The sequence below is a fragment of the Ceratotherium simum genome, chromosome 14 (assembly GCF_057802395.1).
Source record: "Ceratotherium simum simum isolate JZ-2026a chromosome 14, ASM5780239v1, whole genome shotgun sequence".
Lineage (NCBI taxonomy): Eukaryota > Metazoa > Chordata > Mammalia > Perissodactyla > Rhinocerotidae > Ceratotherium > Ceratotherium simum.
In genome coordinates this window covers 2542307-2561547 of record NC_141913.1, presented here as the reverse complement: position 1 = coordinate 2561547, position 19241 = coordinate 2542307, and the positions used below count along the sequence as shown (strand labels likewise).

At 39.7% G+C, this 19241-nt stretch overlaps 1 protein-coding gene across 2 annotated transcripts in view; it reads right to left on the bottom strand.

Moving 5' to 3' along the window:
- PTPRM (protein tyrosine phosphatase receptor type M) overlaps positions 1-19241 on the bottom strand; it is a 771664-nt gene that overhangs the window by 250638 nt on the left and 501785 nt on the right. For both annotated transcript variants that reach the window (XM_087438889.1, XM_004421085.3), the window contains exons 12-13: positions 14994-15267; positions 13922-13958 (exon numbers count right to left, since the gene is read on the bottom strand). In XM_087438889.1, the coding sequence (XP_087295015.1) occupies positions 13922-13958; positions 14994-15267 (311 nt within the window). The remainder of the gene's footprint in view (positions 1-13921; positions 13959-14993; positions 15268-19241) is intronic.

The following is a 19241-nucleotide window of genomic DNA, read 5'->3' as shown; positions in this document are numbered from 1 at the left end:
AAATCTTTGCCTGCTTGCTGTTGCCATTGTGTCAGTGTCTGAATTCCTCTCTTACACTGACCAAGAACCTGGGCGATTGGACTTTTCAGTTTCAGCCCTTGTCTAGGGCTAAAAATCCATACACTGGAGACACATTGGATCTAGGACTCTTCATTCTTTGTAAAGATCGCAGGATAAACTTGTATTCTGGAAAGAGAGTGTTAGGGCTTCAGGAGGTACTTAAATTTGATATTTGATATAGACTCACTCATCAATGAGAGTCCTAGAAATCTTGGGCTACTGTTGGTGGACTTCAATTACGGTTTTTATTCCTAAGGAAAAGATGTCCTTTTCTGTGACCCGATGGCTAGGATCACCAGGGGCACAAGGAAGGCCTAATGTGCCAAGGCTGGAAAAGGACTGCCTGCCCAGGAGAGAGGGCCCAGCAATGGAAGGGGTGGCCTGACCAAACCATCTTCGGGCTCCAGGCTGAGAGAGTAGCCGGGGTGGAGGTGAAGGGCAGCATCCTCCCACTGCATATGCAGGAGACATTCATCCATCAGCAGAAAACACCAAGGTGGTGGTAGGGGCGGCGGCGGTGGGGGTAGGGCACACACAAAGCACATACCTCAAGTAGAATTAATCTGCCTGTTTCTGCCACTTCTCCAGCAACACTTGGAAGTACAGAAACAGAAGCCAAGGAAGCAGGTGATGGGATTTTCTCAGTGGGGCACCAGCATGATGTGTGGTAAAGGGCAAGGCAGCAAGGGGCCAAAGGGTCCCAGGTGTTGGTGAGAACCCAACTGAAAGGGCTACGTAAGGTGTCAGGGCCAGGTAGAAAACCAGTGAGGCCTGGAGGGTGAAAAGGGGGGTGGTCAAAGGACCCCAAGTCACAAAACCTGGGATCAAATTTATGTCCCTGAATTGACTGAGTACCAGACCTCTGGGGCCCAAAGCAGTGAGTATAATCCCTTTGAGCTGCCTTTTCTCAACTGAAAAGTGTAACGATGTTTCTCTCAGGTGCCTGTTGTGAGAAGTTAGTAAATAATGCCTGGAGAAGTCTCTGGCACAGTATATAGAACACAGAAGTTTCTCCATAAATACTGTAGTTGTTTTTCTTCCTCAGTGGGAATCTAGTTCAGTGACTTCCATGTTTTATATTTACATTAAAAGAAATATATCTCTATTTGCTTAAAGAGCCACATTAAGGAGAAAAAGAAATTCCTTGGGATTTATTTCATGACAGCTTTGCCTATATACTGTGAAAATCAATAAAGGGAATCCTCATTAGAAATGGAGTCAGGAGGCCAGAAAAGGGAGTTCCCACGCAATACCACCTGGCTTAATTACTGACCCCAACAGAAAGAAGTCAACAGGAAAGAACTGTCAATTACAGGAAGAAATGAACATTGCATCTCAACAGAAATCACTACCCTAGCAAACTCAGCCAGTGAGAAATCATCACCTCCCTGAACTCCTGTTTTTCTCCAATGGACTTTCCTTCAAAACAACCCCTCCCAATTTCCTCCTTTTTCTCTATAAAATAACATTCTTCTCCCTTGTTTGTTGGATTTGCCTATGGTCCACCATACCACGCACATCTTCAATTGCAATTCTCTGGCTATTCCTGAGTAAACTTGTTTTGCTGGTAAAATAACTGGCTGTTTTATTTTATTATTATTTGTGTGTGTGTGTGTGAGGAAAATTAGCCCTGAGCTAACATCCATGCCAATTCTCCTCTTTTTGCTGAGTAAGACTGGCCCTGGGCTGACATCCGTGCCCATCTTCCTCCACTTTATATGGGACGCCGCCACAGCATGGCTTGACAAGCGGTGCATCGGTCTGTGCCTGGGATCCGAACCTGCAGACCCCGGGCCACCAAAGTGGAGCTCGTGCACTTAAGCGCTGCACCACCGGGCCGGCCCCTGGCTGTTTTATTTTTAAGGGTGACAACACTGACAAAGATTCTTTCTGTGACCAAACTCCAGCCAGGCTGTTTGGAGCCCTTTTAACACAAAAGGACATTTGTGTCCTGAGGACCATACCCAGAAGAAGCTGATCAAATATCCTCAGTTCCTTTCTCAAATGTCACCAATCCAGCGAGTCACTGCTCCTCCCATGGGAAGGGGTGAGCATCGACAGAGAGTCTCTCCATGCCCACACTCTAGACAGGCTCCTCTGAGTTGTCTTCTCCACTAGGCCTCGACCTTGGCCTCTGAAGACTTGAACAAACACTAACATATTTTCTAACAGCTCAAGGTTGCATCCCTAAGATAACCCTAGCCCCCCTTAAATCATCTGCCTGAGAAAACTTGTGTTCCTGCTGACACCTGAAGATGGGCCCCAGCCCCCCAGCCTCTGTGGGAGGAGCCTAACCTGGATGAGTGCCAGCTGGCAAGCCCAGATGGGTGACACACGGACCCACACACCCTTCCCGCTTTGTGTAATTTTTCACTTCTCTGATTCCCCACTCACCCCCAGACTCCCTCATTCTCCCTTTAAACCACCCAGTCAGCCCTGTACAAATCAGAGTGGAGCCCAGCTCTATCCCCTACAGTCAGCAGTTGAGGAACAAAATCAGTTCTCACTCTTTAAATGATGTCCAGCTGTGTTTATCTTTGACAACACAGACATATGGCACATGTATCTTTTTCAAAAGTTGAAACTTATGGGGAATAATTGTTGGCTACTTCTTTATATATTTTTTTAGTACTAATTATATCTAGCAAGTAATTCTACATGCTCTGATATATCTGATTTGTACTTGAATCCCAGAAGACCTTTTGTTTATAAATTCTCTAGAATACAGATCTTATCATATTAGATGTATGGGTTAACCAAAATGGATGATAAAAAATTGTTTAAGACAATCATTCACCACAGCATCTCAGAGCTGGCTGGGTTGTTAAATCATAAACAGAAATAGTTTAATATAAAAAAAACACCAGCCTAGAGATATTTATGAAGTTAACTAAAAAATCTTAGAGAGAAATTTCTAACATGTACAGCTTTTAATTTTCTTCCCAAAGCCATTCTATCACAGACAATTAATCAAAAAATAAAAGGAATGAAGTAGAAACCTAAGCATTTCCAGTTTCTAGAACTTTCTCTTTAGAGTAGGAGTTTTGAGGTAGACAGGACCTTTATTCCAATTGTATATTCTGTTCCCTTTCATCATCTCCTAAATCTAGTGGTTCAGTAAAGCATTTTTTAAAACATGGGTTACAACTCAGTGGGAAATAAAATCAATTTAGTAGGTAGAAACTGGAATTTTTTAAAAAATGAAATAGAATAGAAGGGGACAGAACAGAACAAATCAGAGTGCATCTTATTCCGTGAGTAGCTTTGGTAGTACAGTATCTAAAGCTTTTGCTTCAGGTAAACTTATGTGTATGTTTCTGTGTGTATATTGGATGATGATGTATTTTTACTGTTGATTGAAGACCAAAAGTTTAAGAAACATTCCCCAGTGCAATGAGAGGATGCTTATCAAACATGCTAGCATTCTGCAGTGTGAGCTCATTCATTCAATGAATTAAATCAGCCAGTATTTACGAGCACTCTGTTGTGTCGGGCACAGTCTTCGTGCTGAGGTCAGGTCATCAGGTGCTTGCTGTCTTTGGTGTTAGGTGACCCATGGAGGTCCCATCCACATTGAGGCAAACCTAACCAGCATGTACCTCATTCTGGGACGAGAGGAAGGACAGTGCAGAGGGCTCAGGATCTTATCAAGATTTCCTAGTGCAAGTAGAGCCTTGAGTAACATTTGTATGGGCAAGATTGTCACCAAGTAGGCGCTTTGAGAAACTCAAAGGTGGGTTTGGAAGCAATTAACTGTTTTTCCAAGTTGTTTCTTTTCCTTTTGTTTGTTAAGGAGATGTAACCACCAGCCATCCTGAAACTGACCAAGCCTCACCACAAGAGCTGTGCCCATGACCTTTGCCTTATTTTTAATGCCAAGATCTCTCCAGGAGGAGCTTAGGCCTTATTTTGTGGAAGCATGTTCTCCAGCTGAGCCTGTGCAAGCTAATACCCGCCTCTCCCTTTTGAATATTCATTCCCCAACCAAATAAAAGTTCCTGCTTGCCTTCATTCAGGACGCCATGACTTTGGAAATGATTCCTCATGGCCTCCTATTTGCTGCAAATACATTTTACTTTGTGAGACAACTTCCACTGTGTGTAGAGTCCTATTTAACTCACCAGGAGCCAAGCCCACTTAGTTCAGTAACAAGATGTCAGCACAATTAAAACAACAAACAAAAAAACTGCTGAAGGCACTTCAGAATGTATCCCTCATGTATCTCCCATTGGCTTCCGGAAGGGACCATGTTGATCTAGTAAACAAAACTACAACTGTTCAGTGGGTCACAGATGTGAGATGTTCAGAACTGTCCCACTGACTATCTCCTAAGCTGCTCAACACGACGAGAAAGCTTTTGAAATACATGCCCTTTTCCCTATCATTTATAAAGCTGTTGTCTTTTCTTAAGTGCTAAATGACAGCATGACAGTAATTTGTCATGCGCAAGAGCATGTATGTATGTGGGTTTGATGTTACTAATGCAAAAGCCTGGGTAACCATACAGAGTAAGACTCTTTGTAAGAGCAGATCTACACCTGGCCCACAGAAGGTGCTCCAAGAATGCCAAATGAGTGACTGAATGAATGAAGGCTCGAGCTTGCAGTATGCCTTAAGAATAAACCTATTTAAAAAGACAGTGTTACTGCTATCCAAGTTGATGGCTGATGCAAATGGAAAATGCAAAAAAAATATTACTTGAGTTTGAATTTATCTGGGTAAGATTAACCATCATTAAAACCAGCAGTGAATACTGAAAAAAGAACAAGAGTAGTTTTTTACTGGGTTTTGAGGCTTATTCTAACACTCCATCATTTAATCCCTAATAAACCAAAGTAAATGATGGAGATCACCTGTAGCCCTTAAGAGACTGGCAGCTATATACGTCAGCCAGGGGTGTGTCCATCTCAGACTACTTCCCAAATAACTACATGCACCGGATCTGAAAGCCCTGTGAAGGAGGCTGATTTATCAGCTATCTTCTTAACCATGCAAGGTTTAGACAGAAAACTGTATTCAGAAGTTTCACTTCTTGCCCAGTAATCAACATGTTTAATTTGAAGGTATCAGATTATAGGTAAAGCCTGATAAAGGGGCTAGTCCACAAGGACTTTCTGGACAGTGGCAGGCCAGCCCATTTTGATTGATTTGCTGGCAAGACTGGTACCAGCTCAGACATAATGGAGGAGATCCCAGATTACCTTCAGGAGGGACACCTAACCCTACACAGAGGGCCACGGGCCATCTCTGAAACGTAGGGGTTTAGAGAGGAGGACCGATGTTAAGAAAGACACTGCCTCTTACGTACTTCTACTGTGGGAAGAGCACTTCAGAAGGTCAGGATAAGAGAGAGTCTGTAACGAGGAGAACTCAATCAGTAAACGAAATATGCTTAAGAGAAACTTGAAAGCCAGGGAAGCAGAACTGTTAATAAGTTTACAGCTTTTGGGCCCTGAAGCAAAGGACTGAAAATATGCATAGAACTCCAGTGGAGAAAGAAGTAGAATCACCCTATATTTCTTTAGCTTTTAAAAAATCAGTCTAGGGGCCGGCCCAGTGGCGCAAGTAGTTAAGTGCGCGCGTTCCACTGAGGCGGCCCGGGGTTTGCCGGTTTGGACCCCGGGCGCACACTGACGCACCGCTTGGCAAGCCATGCTGTGGCGGTGTCCCATATAAAGTGGAGGAAGATGGGCATGAATGTTAGCGCAGGGCCAGTCTTCCTCAGCAAAAAAAAAAAACACCAAAAAAAGTAGGATTGGCAAATGTTAGCACAGGTCTGATCTCCTCACCAAAAAAAAAAAAAAAAATCAGTCTATAATTTTCCTGGGTCTCAGTTGCTTTATTTTCCAAAATAAGAAGTTCACAGAACAACCTAAACATTTGTGAGTTATTACCATGAGTTAAGCTTTCCTTTTTTCCTTAAATGTTAGAGTATATTCCCTAGTTCCATACACACAAAACAGTTGCTGGAGTGCAGATTCTATGGAAAGCAGTGGAGTGTTTCTTCCTCGGCTTTCATCGTGCCCGTGCCACATGCAGCAAGCTACAGCATCGCCGATGCCTCTGAAACCAGGATCTGAGGGCTGTGCATGTAATTGTGTTAGAAATCTTCACAATGGCTTGCTTTCATTGCAGGGCAAAAGTTTGTCTTCTGGCATTCTCTAACCACTCACCTTCAGTCTGGAGTAATTTACTGGACTCTTTTCCTATTTGAGTTTATACAGATGTCCATGCACCTTTGGAGGTAGTACGAATGGACAAGCTAATTTCTCTTGGTATAAAGAAGCACACAGTTCAACTCCTTGACTCTAAACTAGTCAGTTTTTTAAAAATGTCCCTAAGTTATTCAATGCATTGACTTGCAGATGGGCCTCTGCTTTATATAAATACTCTACTTTGAACAAGGATCTGCAGTCAGCTCTGCTCCTGTTATAGGTACACGAAAAGCTATTTGAACAGCATCACCCCAATCAACTATGGGGGTGGCTTCATTTCATAACACTGGCAGACAAGATTGTGTATTGCTAAGTATGTGTGCAAACTAGACCCTACAAGGTGAAAAATCAACCCCTCTCACCCTCAAATTGCAATCTTTTTAGCTTAATTTGGATAACTGGGAAACATCTTTATGTATTTTGTTTGAAATCTTGTTTGATGTCATTGCTACTGCAAGTCCAGCAAATTTCATTTCTATATAACATTAGGCTAGAAAGGCACATACCAATAGACAGACACGATGAAAACATGCAGTGGAGTTGTGCTTAATGCATGGATATAAATGTGCACAGAGAAGCGGCCAAGCGCGTCAATTTAATGCGGGCACAGGTCTGGACCAAGAGTCTGAAACATTGTAAACAAGCCTTAAGCAAAGGAGGAAATGTAGAGGGAAACAAAGCTGAAAAAATGAGTAGGAAATGGGCAAGATGACTCATCTATACTTGAACATCTGACCTGTCAGCTGGTCGTCGCCTGCGGCAGGGGCGATGCGAATGTAAGGTGTTGTAAGCTGAGTCACGATTATCGCAGCTATGGCAAAGGAAGATTCCCAGGTCAGCATGCATGAGGGAAGAAAAAGCCAGACTGAAGCTAGGCTAGCAAGGAGAATCTCGATCAGTATATCACATTTTCTCAACTTTGTTCCGACAACAACAGAAAGAGAAAGAAAAAAGAAAAAACCACAGCAAAGTGTTGAATTTTCCAAATTCTTTTCCCTTACATGAGCTTTAGTCAGGCAGTTCGATTTCTAACTCTGACACACTCGCAAGCTTTGGCTGAGATTTTGGATAGATCAACTGAAGAAAAAACAGTAAAAACAAAAGTGTTAGTCCTAAATAAGGCTCTAGACTGAATAGTGTCTCCAACTGCTATTGAGTGTAGCGTAGAAAGATTCATTGTTAATGCTGATGATCCAAACTTTAGGCTTTTAAAATTTATTAGGTTACTTAGGGCCGGCCCCGTGGCTTAGCGGTTAAGTGCGTGCGCTCCGCTGCCGGCGGCCCGGGTTCGGATCCCGGGTGCGCACTGAGGCACCACTCCTCCAGCCATGCTGAGGCCGCGTCCCACATACAGCAACTAGAAGGATGTGCAGCTATGACAGACAACTATGTACTGGGGCTTTGGGGGAAAAATAAATAAATAAAATCTTTAAAAAAAAAAAAAAAATTTATTAGGTTACTTAAAATTCTGCTGCTTAAGTCACAATATTTTCTCTTCTTGCTAAAATCACCTTTGTGAAGAATATTATCCCCTTTCACTGAAAACATTTTTATGTAGAGAAATTTCTCTGATAACTAAATTTCATGTAGAGCATTTTCATTTAGGAACCTTATTTTGTCACATTAAAGGAATGAAAAAAATGCACCTCAAGGCATTGGTTAAAAAAATAAAAGCTAATCCGCCTTTGCTATCATTGTCATGGTTAACAAAGAAATGATTAAGATTCTTGAAGAGGACCAGGCAGGCTTCTTGGTTTGCCTGCACAGCTCAACAGTTGTGTTTAAATGGTTAACATTTATGACACACAGATATTGAAAAAGAATTAAAAATTAAAACATCAGTTCTAACATGATACAGCTAGAAAATGGTGCAAAGAAAAAATATTGGAAAATTAAGGACAGGCTTACATGAAAGATTACTAATTTACATGGAACAGCCTGGGTGCTATCAGAAATGTGGCAGCGAGTAAGGAAAATAGATCATCTACCATCTGCAGACAATTAAACCCAAAACTGCTGCCGCATAATATTTTGAAATATCCCTCTGCAGCGTTCAAACAGCGCTGCTCCTTGCAACTAGACGACTGCAGCAACTGGGTTTAAAAGTGGTATAACCGTCTTTCAGGCATTATTAATGAAAACTTTCTAGTCTTGCTAAGTGAGATGAATAAACTAACAGTTTGGTCAGAGAATGGAGACCTCCCAAGGTATTACAAAGATAATTTTCTTGATATAACACAGTATGCAAAATTGTATATAATTTGATATAATAAATTGTAAATAGTAAAATGTTATTTCTAAGACTTGTTACAAAGGTGTTACCAATTCCAAGTTTATACATAGAACATTTGCTTGGTCATAGACTACTGTTGTTCAACCAACATTCCTGTGTGGGTTTCCATTACTGACAGGAAAATCTGACCTACTCTACTTTTGAGAAAAATTATATTGTCTTATACAAAAGCAGAGCATCTATCCAATGCAGAAAAAGGTAAACAATATGAACAAAAAGTTACTTGGAAATAGTTATGTGGGGCAGCCATGTATTTATAACTAAAAGGAAGGCAAACTGCAGTCTGAGGCTCAAAACTCCCATGGAAAAAGTTCATTCCAGATACCAGGAAGGATTTTTGTATGATCTCTATGATCTTCCTTGAAAAGTGTTCATTTGTGACTATTATTTTTAGTTGCAAGGAAAATACTTGATTATGTTACAAATTACCTTAAAATAGGCGTCAGCCGGCCCACAGCCTGCTTTTTGCAAATAAAGTTTTACTGCAACACAGTCATGTTATTTGTTTATACACCAGTGATGGCTGATCTTGCTCAGCACTGGCAGAGCTGAGCGTGACAGAGACCATATGGTTCACAAAGCCTAAAATATTTACCATCCACCCTTTACATAAAAATTTGCTGCCCTCTGTCTTAAAATATCAATAAGAATGTATTACAAACGGGAAGATTGCTAAATTTGGTAAAATAAAGTCAGAATTCCAATCCTATGCTTTGAAGATAATATCAGGTGCTGATAAACTGAGGGTCTCCTTTAGGTACAAGGTGTGCAGGGAAGAGTGAAAATGCATCCAATGTGCCTGACTTCCAAAGGGCCATTTCAGCTGTGTGCCCTGGGACCTTCCGGAAGTTGATGAACCAGTATTTACCAAACTGTTTACCTGACTGGTCTTCCTTGAAAAATGAGTTAGGGTCAAATAAATTTGGGCTGCATAGGGTTGAGCAAAGTTAAACAGGTTTCTTTTCCTTCGGAACTTCTCAGGGGCCTTACTGTACTCATGACGCACATTGTGGAGACTATTTCAGATCAAGAAAAGAAAACATTTTCTCTATAAAATGCTGAATGACAAATGTATATCATATTTATCTTTCTATTTCTAAATCCATAGCTAAATGATAGCAGATGAGCATATATGACTGGTCTTACTATATAATTTGTTTTTCTGTGTACTGAATATGAGCAATTAAAAGGAAGCTTAATTAGCTTCACATCTCAACAGACATTCTTTTCAGTCTTTTATCTATTTCAGTTCTTTTTTTCATTCTGTAGCCATGTGGCCTAGAAAAGATGATATTTCTTTGAACAAAACAGTGAACAGAAAAACAGTCTAGAGAAACTTCACAAAGAGCCTAGTGATTAAAAAAAGGAAGATTCAAATTTCGGTATATAGTTAGAAATTGTATCAGAACAATGGAAATCCTTCCAAGTTTCCTGAAGGTCTTCCAGCAAAGCATATGCCCATTCCAGTACAAATGTAAGTTAAATAAAACACTAAACTTTAAAAACAGTGAAGCATTTTTGCACAGAAAATTCATCTTAAAATATGACATTAGAATAGTGGTTTGTTTTCCTTTTGTTTAAAGTGTCTGGTCTGACTACTATAAGACGTTTTGAAAGACTTGAGCCTGTGTTCTCTGCAGTTTTTGCTTTGATTTCTAGCTACACTGCTGTGAGCCAAATCACAGCAAGGAAAGGAACAAGTATACACCTATGACCCCACCCCCATACACTAAAAACAGAGAAACAAACCAAAAAAAACCCCAAACACTTTGATGTACTCAAAATCCTCAAAATTTAAAAGGTGATATATTTATGTATCTGTACTTGGAAGTCTTATAGATTACACTATGCCTAACATAGAGTAGGCACTCAATTTTTAAAATAAATGTATAACAAGAATGCTCTTAAATGGCTATACTGTCAAGGAGAAACACAGCTGGCATCATGTTATGGAAAATATTATATCATGGAAGATTGATGCAAAGTATACAGTTTAAACTGATTGCTATATCAATTAAAATGAATATATCTCATTTAATATAAGAAATCTAATTCACTAACAAGGCAGATTTCAATTTTTAAGTGTATCCTGTCAGTTCAGAATTGATCATCAACAAAGTCTTCTAAAACTAGTGTAAAAAGATTTTCAACCCTACCAGTTACCATAAGGCAGCCATAAGGTAAATAAAAGTTAAAGAAAACACATACACCACTCATTGCTAAGACACAGTTGGACCAAGTGGTCTTGAAAAGAATCCAACTACAAAAATGTGAATGTGATTAAAAGTAAAAATAAAAATTAAGAGAATCTAAGAACAGCTACAAGCTATTCTATTTAACTCCACGGTACAGATTAAAAAGAATTCTATGAATTGGGAGAGTAACATCCAAACATCATGTACTTTCTCTCATTGTACAGTGTCTTTATCTTTTAATTCAAGAGATAGACTATTCTGTGATGAGTTTGCCTATAGTGAACAATCAAAATACAGTCACATACACCAATGAGGAATTTGGATGTATAAATTAAAGGAGGATACATAAAGATATAGGTAATCCCACACACATATGGAGATACGTAATAACACACCTTAGGTTTCTTCCTGTGTCTAATTTTTTGGTGAGGCTTTATATTTGAGATGATTAGTGTCAAAATATACCCTTGGAATATGATTAAAATAATCACAACATTAAATTTATAAATAGTATGAAATATATCTTTAAGAGAGATATCCATACTTGAAATTACAAATTAGTTTCTTGTGAAAAAAAAAAAAATCCACCTTCACACCTGCTCTATCAAGATACTTGTCAGCAGTTGTTTCATGACAACATTAAAATCTTTGTAAATTCAAAATGCTGCTTACGAAAGTGGTTTAGTATCTGAAAATTCAATTAAGCACCACACTGTCAGCGATACATGGCAGATAACAGTCAAGATGTTTGAACTCTTAAATTTCAAACATTTTTTCTATATGGTACCAATAGAGTTGTTAGACCTGCCTATTTCTCTGTTTTGACTAAGTAGTCAAGATGGAATGGCTTCCTGCACTGCAAAAAGAATTTTTTTAGTATGAATATGGAAAAATTATCTGATTATAAAGGTGCTGAAACATTAGACTGTGCTGTAAAGGAAGGTGGCTGAATCTATACATGTAGAAATAAATATAATAGTACCAAACAGTGTAGTTTCACCTGGAAGGAGAATATCTTCCAAAGTTTCCTCTTGTACTATGATTTTTATGAACAGAAATGACAATGTTATGTAGTGAATATTAAAATTTGTTTCTCCCTTTCCCCAAAAGGGGTTATTTGGATAGAGTTTCTTGCTGTGTAAATGTCTGCAAATGACTCAGAAAATATGAGCGGGGAATATTTAGTCAATCAGGTCATCTGATTGCCTAATCATCCTTTGGTGAATTGAAAAACAAATTACAATATTGATTAAATCTAGCTGATGAAAGAAAATGATCCAAATCACCATCTCATTCAATCTATTGTGAAAACAGCAAACGTTAGATTTTCATATTTACTAGTGTGTTATTTATATAATTATTTAACTATGTAAACGAACATGACGGCAGATATTTCATTGTTTTCAGAGCAAATAGGGCAGTGACTCAATTCCAATAAAGAGGAGGACAGCTACTTATACAATGCAATACTGTAGCTGGCCAGAGGCTCCACTGGGTGAAAAGCCACGGGATACAGCAAAACAGTGGGGTAGGAGTCCGACTGCTTGGGATCAAGCCTCAATCCACAGATTATTAAAGTGACCTTGCTAAGTCAATTCATCTCCAAAAATAACGCATTTTCTTAATCTTAAAAATAAAAATAGCAATACCTGTCTCCTTTCTCACAGTAATGTTGGAGAAATAAATGAGAACATGTGTATGAAAGAGATTTTAAAACTTTCAGCTGTGATGTTAAATATAAGGCATTATAAATCAGGCACTCTGGAACTGGATTTACTTTTTGAGACCTCAAGGGTAAGCAGAATTCAATAAAGCAACTTGAGCACGGGCGATGATCTGGAGATCTAAGAACACCAATACCTCATTCAAGGGCCTCAGAATACTGTAATAATTAATAGTTAACAGGGTATTACAGTGTATAAAACACATCAATGTCTATAATTTCATTAATATATTCCTACAAATAAAGGCACATAATCAGGTACAACATGATATAAAGAATTGAGTGTTTTAGAATCGATATAAGTAGATTCTTGGAAATAGAACTATGAACCCATGAGGACAAACAAAATACAAATGAGGTGAGCACCTCACACAATGCCTGGCACATAACACGAAACCAGGAAATATTTGTCAAGCTAACTGAATAAGAAGGTCATGTATCTTCATGAAATAAGAATTCAATGAGGATTTTGAAAATGCAGATGCATGTCCATGATATATTCAAACTATGATGCCTGAAAGTTAAACAAGAAGATATTTTCATCCAACAGAACTCATCAAGCGACTCTACCTATGACCTGATTATATCTAGTGCCACAGACCCAGTGATGCTTCTTGCATCATTTCTAAATTAAATCACACAGAACTTCCTCATTGTACTCATGGTTACTCTAATGGTCTGAAAGAGTGTATTTGACTACAAGTGTTAATTTATAATGCCTCATTTTAATGCAGCATTTTACATTTCTCAAAACATTTTCTCACATACTTCCACATGTCATGGTTGAAACCACACTGCCAGGTTGACAAGATGACACTACAGCTTGTGAACACAGACACAACTGCACTTTCTCCTTTAGGAGGCGCTGTGTGGTGCGCTTAGGGTGGTTCGCCCTCACCACTTATACATCTCATCCTTGATCACATTTTCTCAGGATTTAACCAGGCCTGGGAAACAGAAGTTCCACTAACATCACTGGGTTACTGGGTTCAAAGAGATACACATCGTCAGTGAAAAAGACACCCATGTAGACTCCACTTTATAGAGCTACTATAACTAGATAATTGCTGAAAAATAGCAGACAATATTTTACTACTTTGCATATGAAGATTCACTAGATATAGTACTACTAACATATGGTACTATGCTTTAACAAACATGCACTGAGATCATATAAAAATTAATTTTATTTTAAAAGAATTTTTAAAAAGATAACCATTGAAAATTGCTTGGAACACAGCAATATGACTTCTTATTTTAAAAAAGTATCTACGTGAAATACAGTCAGTCAGTGTTAACTGCCATAAGATCCTAATACATACATGCACACACACACACTCTTATTTCAATAAAGTCAACATTTCAAGAAGTTTTAAAATAACACAGAAAATTTTAAAGATATAAACTAGGAGGGCATCCCACAATTTTAACCTACCTTTTGTGGCCACTTGGACACAGTCTATTTTGGTTTCCTGTGTCAAATAAAGAGAGGAAAAAAATCACTATTTATGTTTCATTTAAAACAAATAAAAATATCTGCAGTTCTATTTAAACACTGATAAGACCTCATTATTCCACGTGTGGCGTTAATCTCACAGTGATCACTCCTTGAACCACGCTCAGATACATTTTCCGGCTCCAGTGCTGGTGGAGGTGGGCATTTCTGGAGCACACAATGAGCGAGGAGCTAAACACAAAAAAAGTCTCTGCCTGGGGCCCCCAGCCTCCTTCTCCAGACTCTCACTTGCTCCCATGCAAACTACTGGAGAATAACTCTGCATCCCAGATTTCCTCCCTTTTCATGGGCAAAAGTCAGGTGAATGATGACTCCTAGACCCACGACGCTGTGAAGGACGGAACCACTGTGCTATCTGGAAAACCTGCCCTTCTTTCTAAGGAGACTTGAATATCTTATCAGAGTTCTGGGTGGTCTGAACAAGGAAAGGGAAAAAAAATTCAGAAACGACTTGATAGTTTTATTTTGTTTCCATCTCATCTTTCTGAAGCTGTTTTCTCTTAGGAAAAAAAAGGATACCTACTTTAGTCACAGCTATAGGAAGTATAAAGTCTGTGGAACCAAAGAAATGGGACAAAATATGCTGAAAAGACAGATGTCGTGAATCTCACAAAATTTTAAATGGGCTGAATGTATGTGTTGTAGCTATACTATTTTCATATAAAATAGTAAGCTAAGCAGAATTACTAGCCAACTTTTGGTAACAAGTGAAAACTGAAAATAAAAACCATCATGTTGTTGACAATATACTCTCCCTACCAAAACAAATATAAATATATTCCTTTCTTTCTATAAATTTCTCTAGATGAAAATAATTTTAAAAAGAGTAAAAAACCATACTTCTTCCAAGTAAAAATACACAGAAGATGACTTTATTTCTTACTATTTCTATTTCTTACTATTTCTATACTATTTCTATGTTATTTAATCTGATTATGTTCACATTAATAACTCTAAATAGCCTAAGTAAGCAGCCATCTATGAAACTTACCCCATTGGCTCTACTAGCAGCTTGGAAATAAATTCTGTAGCTTTTATGGGGGAGAAGAGGAGTGTTCCAGTATCCACTGTATGTCTTATTATCACCAATAGTAAAAGGCTGAGCCGCTTGGAGGCTGTTTGCTGGGAATTCTGCAGCAAAGTAGTACTCCGAGTTCAGTACTGAAGCATTCTGGAAGTGAATTGGCACTGGGTAGCACTTTAAGATTTCTGTTGTCTTTTTAGTTCTTCGAGGACGTTCTTCCTCAACAACTATTTGGTAGACACTAGAAAAAAAAGAGTAGCATCAGTGTATTTTATGATAATTGAGCTGATCCCCTTTGCCTTCAAATGCATGGACCCATAGGATATCTTTATTTTGGTTATCCTATGGGTCCATGTATTTAGATATCCTAAAGGATATCCAAAATACACTGAATATAGTCAATAATAAGTGCTTGGTACATAATGGACAAACACTCAACAATTGCTCAATGAAAGAGAGGGAAAGTGCTTAATATTCTTTCACAGAACTCTCTCGCCCCAAAGAATACAATTCATTGAGGGAAACAAAACTCAGCATAATTTTAAAAAATTTTTATATAACAATCTCTGCCTTTTATGTGAACAGGACACTAAAATAATGTTTTTCTCACATGTAACTGAAGATGAGTTTGTAGATAATTCAGTTTACCTAATAAATGAAATTATATTAACTGTAAGTTTATTAAAAAAAGGCAATGTATTATTTTCTTCAATGACATCTGTATGAATGCATGTGAAGTTTTTTGTTTTTTTTTTTTCTGAGGAAGATCAGCCCTGAGCTAACATCCGTGCTAATCCTCCTCTTTTTTGCTGAGGAAGACTGGCTCTGCGCTAACATCTATTGCCAATCCTCCTCCTTTTTTTTCCCCAAAGGCCCAGTAGATAGTTGTACGTCATAGTTGCACATCCTTCTAGTTGTTGTATGTGGGACGCGGCCTCAGCATGGCCGGAGAAGCGGTGCGTCGGTGCGCGCCCGGATCCGAACCCGGGCCGCTGGTAGCGGAGCACGCACACTTAACTGCTAAGCCATGGGGCCGGCCCATGTGAAGTTTTAACAAGTCACAAAATACAATTTATTTTCCCATATTTTCTTATATTCCTTTGCCCTTCACCACATTCAGTCAGTGGTAAGAGATGACATAAGAAAAGCAGGGAAAAGGAATTGGAATTTCAAAAGCCAAGGCTTTGGAGTCACAAACAGATTCTATGAGTAAATCATGAACAGGGCTACCTGAATTATACATAAAGATAAGACAGGAATGAGCATCCTCCAAAGAAGCCTGCAAGGATACAGGTCCCCACGGAGGTAGTGGATCTCCCAGCACTTACCCACCTATCCCTCCCCACCCACTTCCAATGTCTTTGAATTTTGAAGTAACCTTAGGAGAATGGGAGCAAGAAGGAACGGACTTTTTTTTTTATTAAGATATATACATTTACTAGAATGATGAACATTTGTGCAGTTTTGTTGGGAAAAAAAGTTTCTAATGCTGAGGAAAACTGAATCGTGACGACAGCCTTCAAAAACTGAATCCAGATTAGGTTGAAAGTCCTTCTGGCAAGGATCTTTTTCCTACCGTATCAGAGAAGCTCCTTGACCCCCAGGAACAACGCTGTAATCCTAGAATTGCTCAGTAGGAGTACTCATTAATGCCGAGGAAAAAGAAAAGAGGAGAGGTCCTACCACCCCCACCTGCCTGGGGAAGGCCTGGAGAGGGCCCTCTTCCGGCTCCTGCCCGTGTGAACTCCGAATCTGCACTCAGTGAAATTACCATCTCTGAGAGTACAGACACTTAGCACATTCTGTTCCAGTCATGCAGCACAGCTGCCATTCAGTTTGTGATTCCGTGTAAACAAAGATCAATTGTTGCAGAACATCAGGATGATTGCTCAGTAGACAGGCAGTCCAGCGGGTTTACAGTGTAAGGGTAAAGTGAATTCTGAGCAGTGATGTAAACTTAAAAACAACAAAAAAAAGAATTACGACTCTTACTTCCTAACATAAAAGACTTTCTATTGGTCATGTAAGATGCTCCACCAAATCTCGTAGAGTTCTCACTGCACGATGGATCCAACATGAAAGGAAGTGTGTAAGAGGAATCTTCCTAGAGGGAGGACAAGGAACACGTATAGAGGTGAAGTGGACTTTGATTTCTCACCCCTTCTCCCTGACTTCTTACACCTGCAGTCAGATGTGGCCATTTAAAAATATTTCTGCAGGGGCTGGCCCGGTGGCATAGCGGTTAAATTTATGCACTCCGCTTCGGCAGCCCAGGGTTCACAGGTTTGGATGCCAGGTGCGGACCTACACATCGCTTATCTCATATAAAGTAGAGGGAGACGGGCACGGATGTTAGCCCAGGACCAATCTTCCTCAAAAAAAAGATAATTTTTATATTTCTGCATATTCTCTGATACTTCTCCCATCAAGTATGGGGTTGGCCAACCTTAATGACTACATGTGACCAACAGAATGTAACAGAGGGACAATGTGTAACGCTCAAGGCTTTGGTCAGAGAAGGCTGGGCATCTTCAGCCTGGTTCCCCAGAGAAGCTAGCTCTGGGAGAAGAAGCCAGCCACCACATAAGTGGTCCAACGGCCATGAACCTGCCACACTGGAGAGGCCACGTTCAGGCACTCTGCTCAGCAGTCCTTAAGAGCTGCCAGCCGACAGTTAGCATCACTGACAGCCATGTGTGTGGGCCATCTTGGAGGGCCATACAGCTGAGCCTTCAGATGACGGCAGCCCTGGGAGACTCCAAGCAGGAACTGCCCAGCCAAAGCCTTTGCTGGCCCACAAAATCACAGCAAAATAGAAAGGTTGTTTTAAGCTGCTAAATTCTGAGTAATTAGATATGCAGCAAATATTAACCAGAATATCAGGTCATAGAGTAGCAAGAGTAAAGAGCTGAGGTCAAAGTAAAAGACAGTAGCACAACCACAGATGATCAGTTGACCCAGGAAGAAGTTTAACCCAGTATTCCATTAAATACACACAGCACTGAGAAAGTGTGACTGTTCTCTTGAAATGCCTTTTGTAGGGGTGGGAGACAGTGGCATGCCCATCGATCTAGGCTCTAATCCTAATTCTGCTAACAACTGAGGATTTAAATTAATTTCTTTGGGTCTTATTTTTTCCCTATGAAATGAGAAAATTAGATGGATCTCTAAGGTGCATTTTATATTTTTTTACTCAGAACATTTATTCAGCATACAAGAACTACTCTCACAAAATGGATAAATCAAAGGAATAATTAATTGCTGTGCAAAAGGATTCTTCATTAAATAAAATAATTTTTATATAAGTCAGCTTTTCTAATTTATTTGCTAAGACATGATTTTCTTTCTTTTTTTTTTAATAATTTTATTTACTTATTTTTCCCCCAAAGCCCCAGTGGATAGTTGTATGTCATAGCTGCACATCCTTCTAGTTGCTGTATGTGGGACGCGGCCTCAGCATGGCCGGAGAAGCGGTGCGTCGGTGTGCACCCGGGATCCGAACACGGGCCGCCAGTAGCGGAGCGCGCGCACTTAACCGCTAAGCCACGGGGCCAGCCCAAGACGTGATTTTCAAAATTTGACTTTAAAAACAACCTCTGGGAAACCTATAGACAAAGTGGAAAAATGAAGATACATATGAAGATAAAAAAAAATTGCAGAAATTATTCCATACAGTAAGTGCTAGGCCAGGTGCCTCGCACATGTAGGTTTTATTTTCCCATTTAACTGATGAGAAAACTGAGGTTCGGAGGTGAAGTGCCCATTCTATCTGGGGCACACAGCTAATTAAGTAGCAGACGCAGTCTCTTAACCATCAGACAAGACAGTACTAGCACCATCTGTTAAAAAGTCCTGGTTAAGGCATTCATGTGAAATGTCTGTCTCACGGGCATCTTCACTTGCTCATGCAGACACAACTTACGTACACCAGTCCCCATCTACTTCCCATCATCAATTTATTTTAAGTATCGTGTAGAGATTCTTTCTCATGTATCACATCAAGGGAGCTACAGATGGTAATAATACCTTTGACCTCAATTCCTTCTCCATTCTGCATTAATGAATTCCAGGGAGGACACTCTCCTGGACTCCACAGTGATGCCACCACCTGGCTGGTGTCCTCTGCAACTCTTGATCCCTCACAGGAACCTCGTCACCAACGGCACCGAGGACAGTGATCACTCACTTCTCAACCTGGAGGGAACTCCCTCCTGA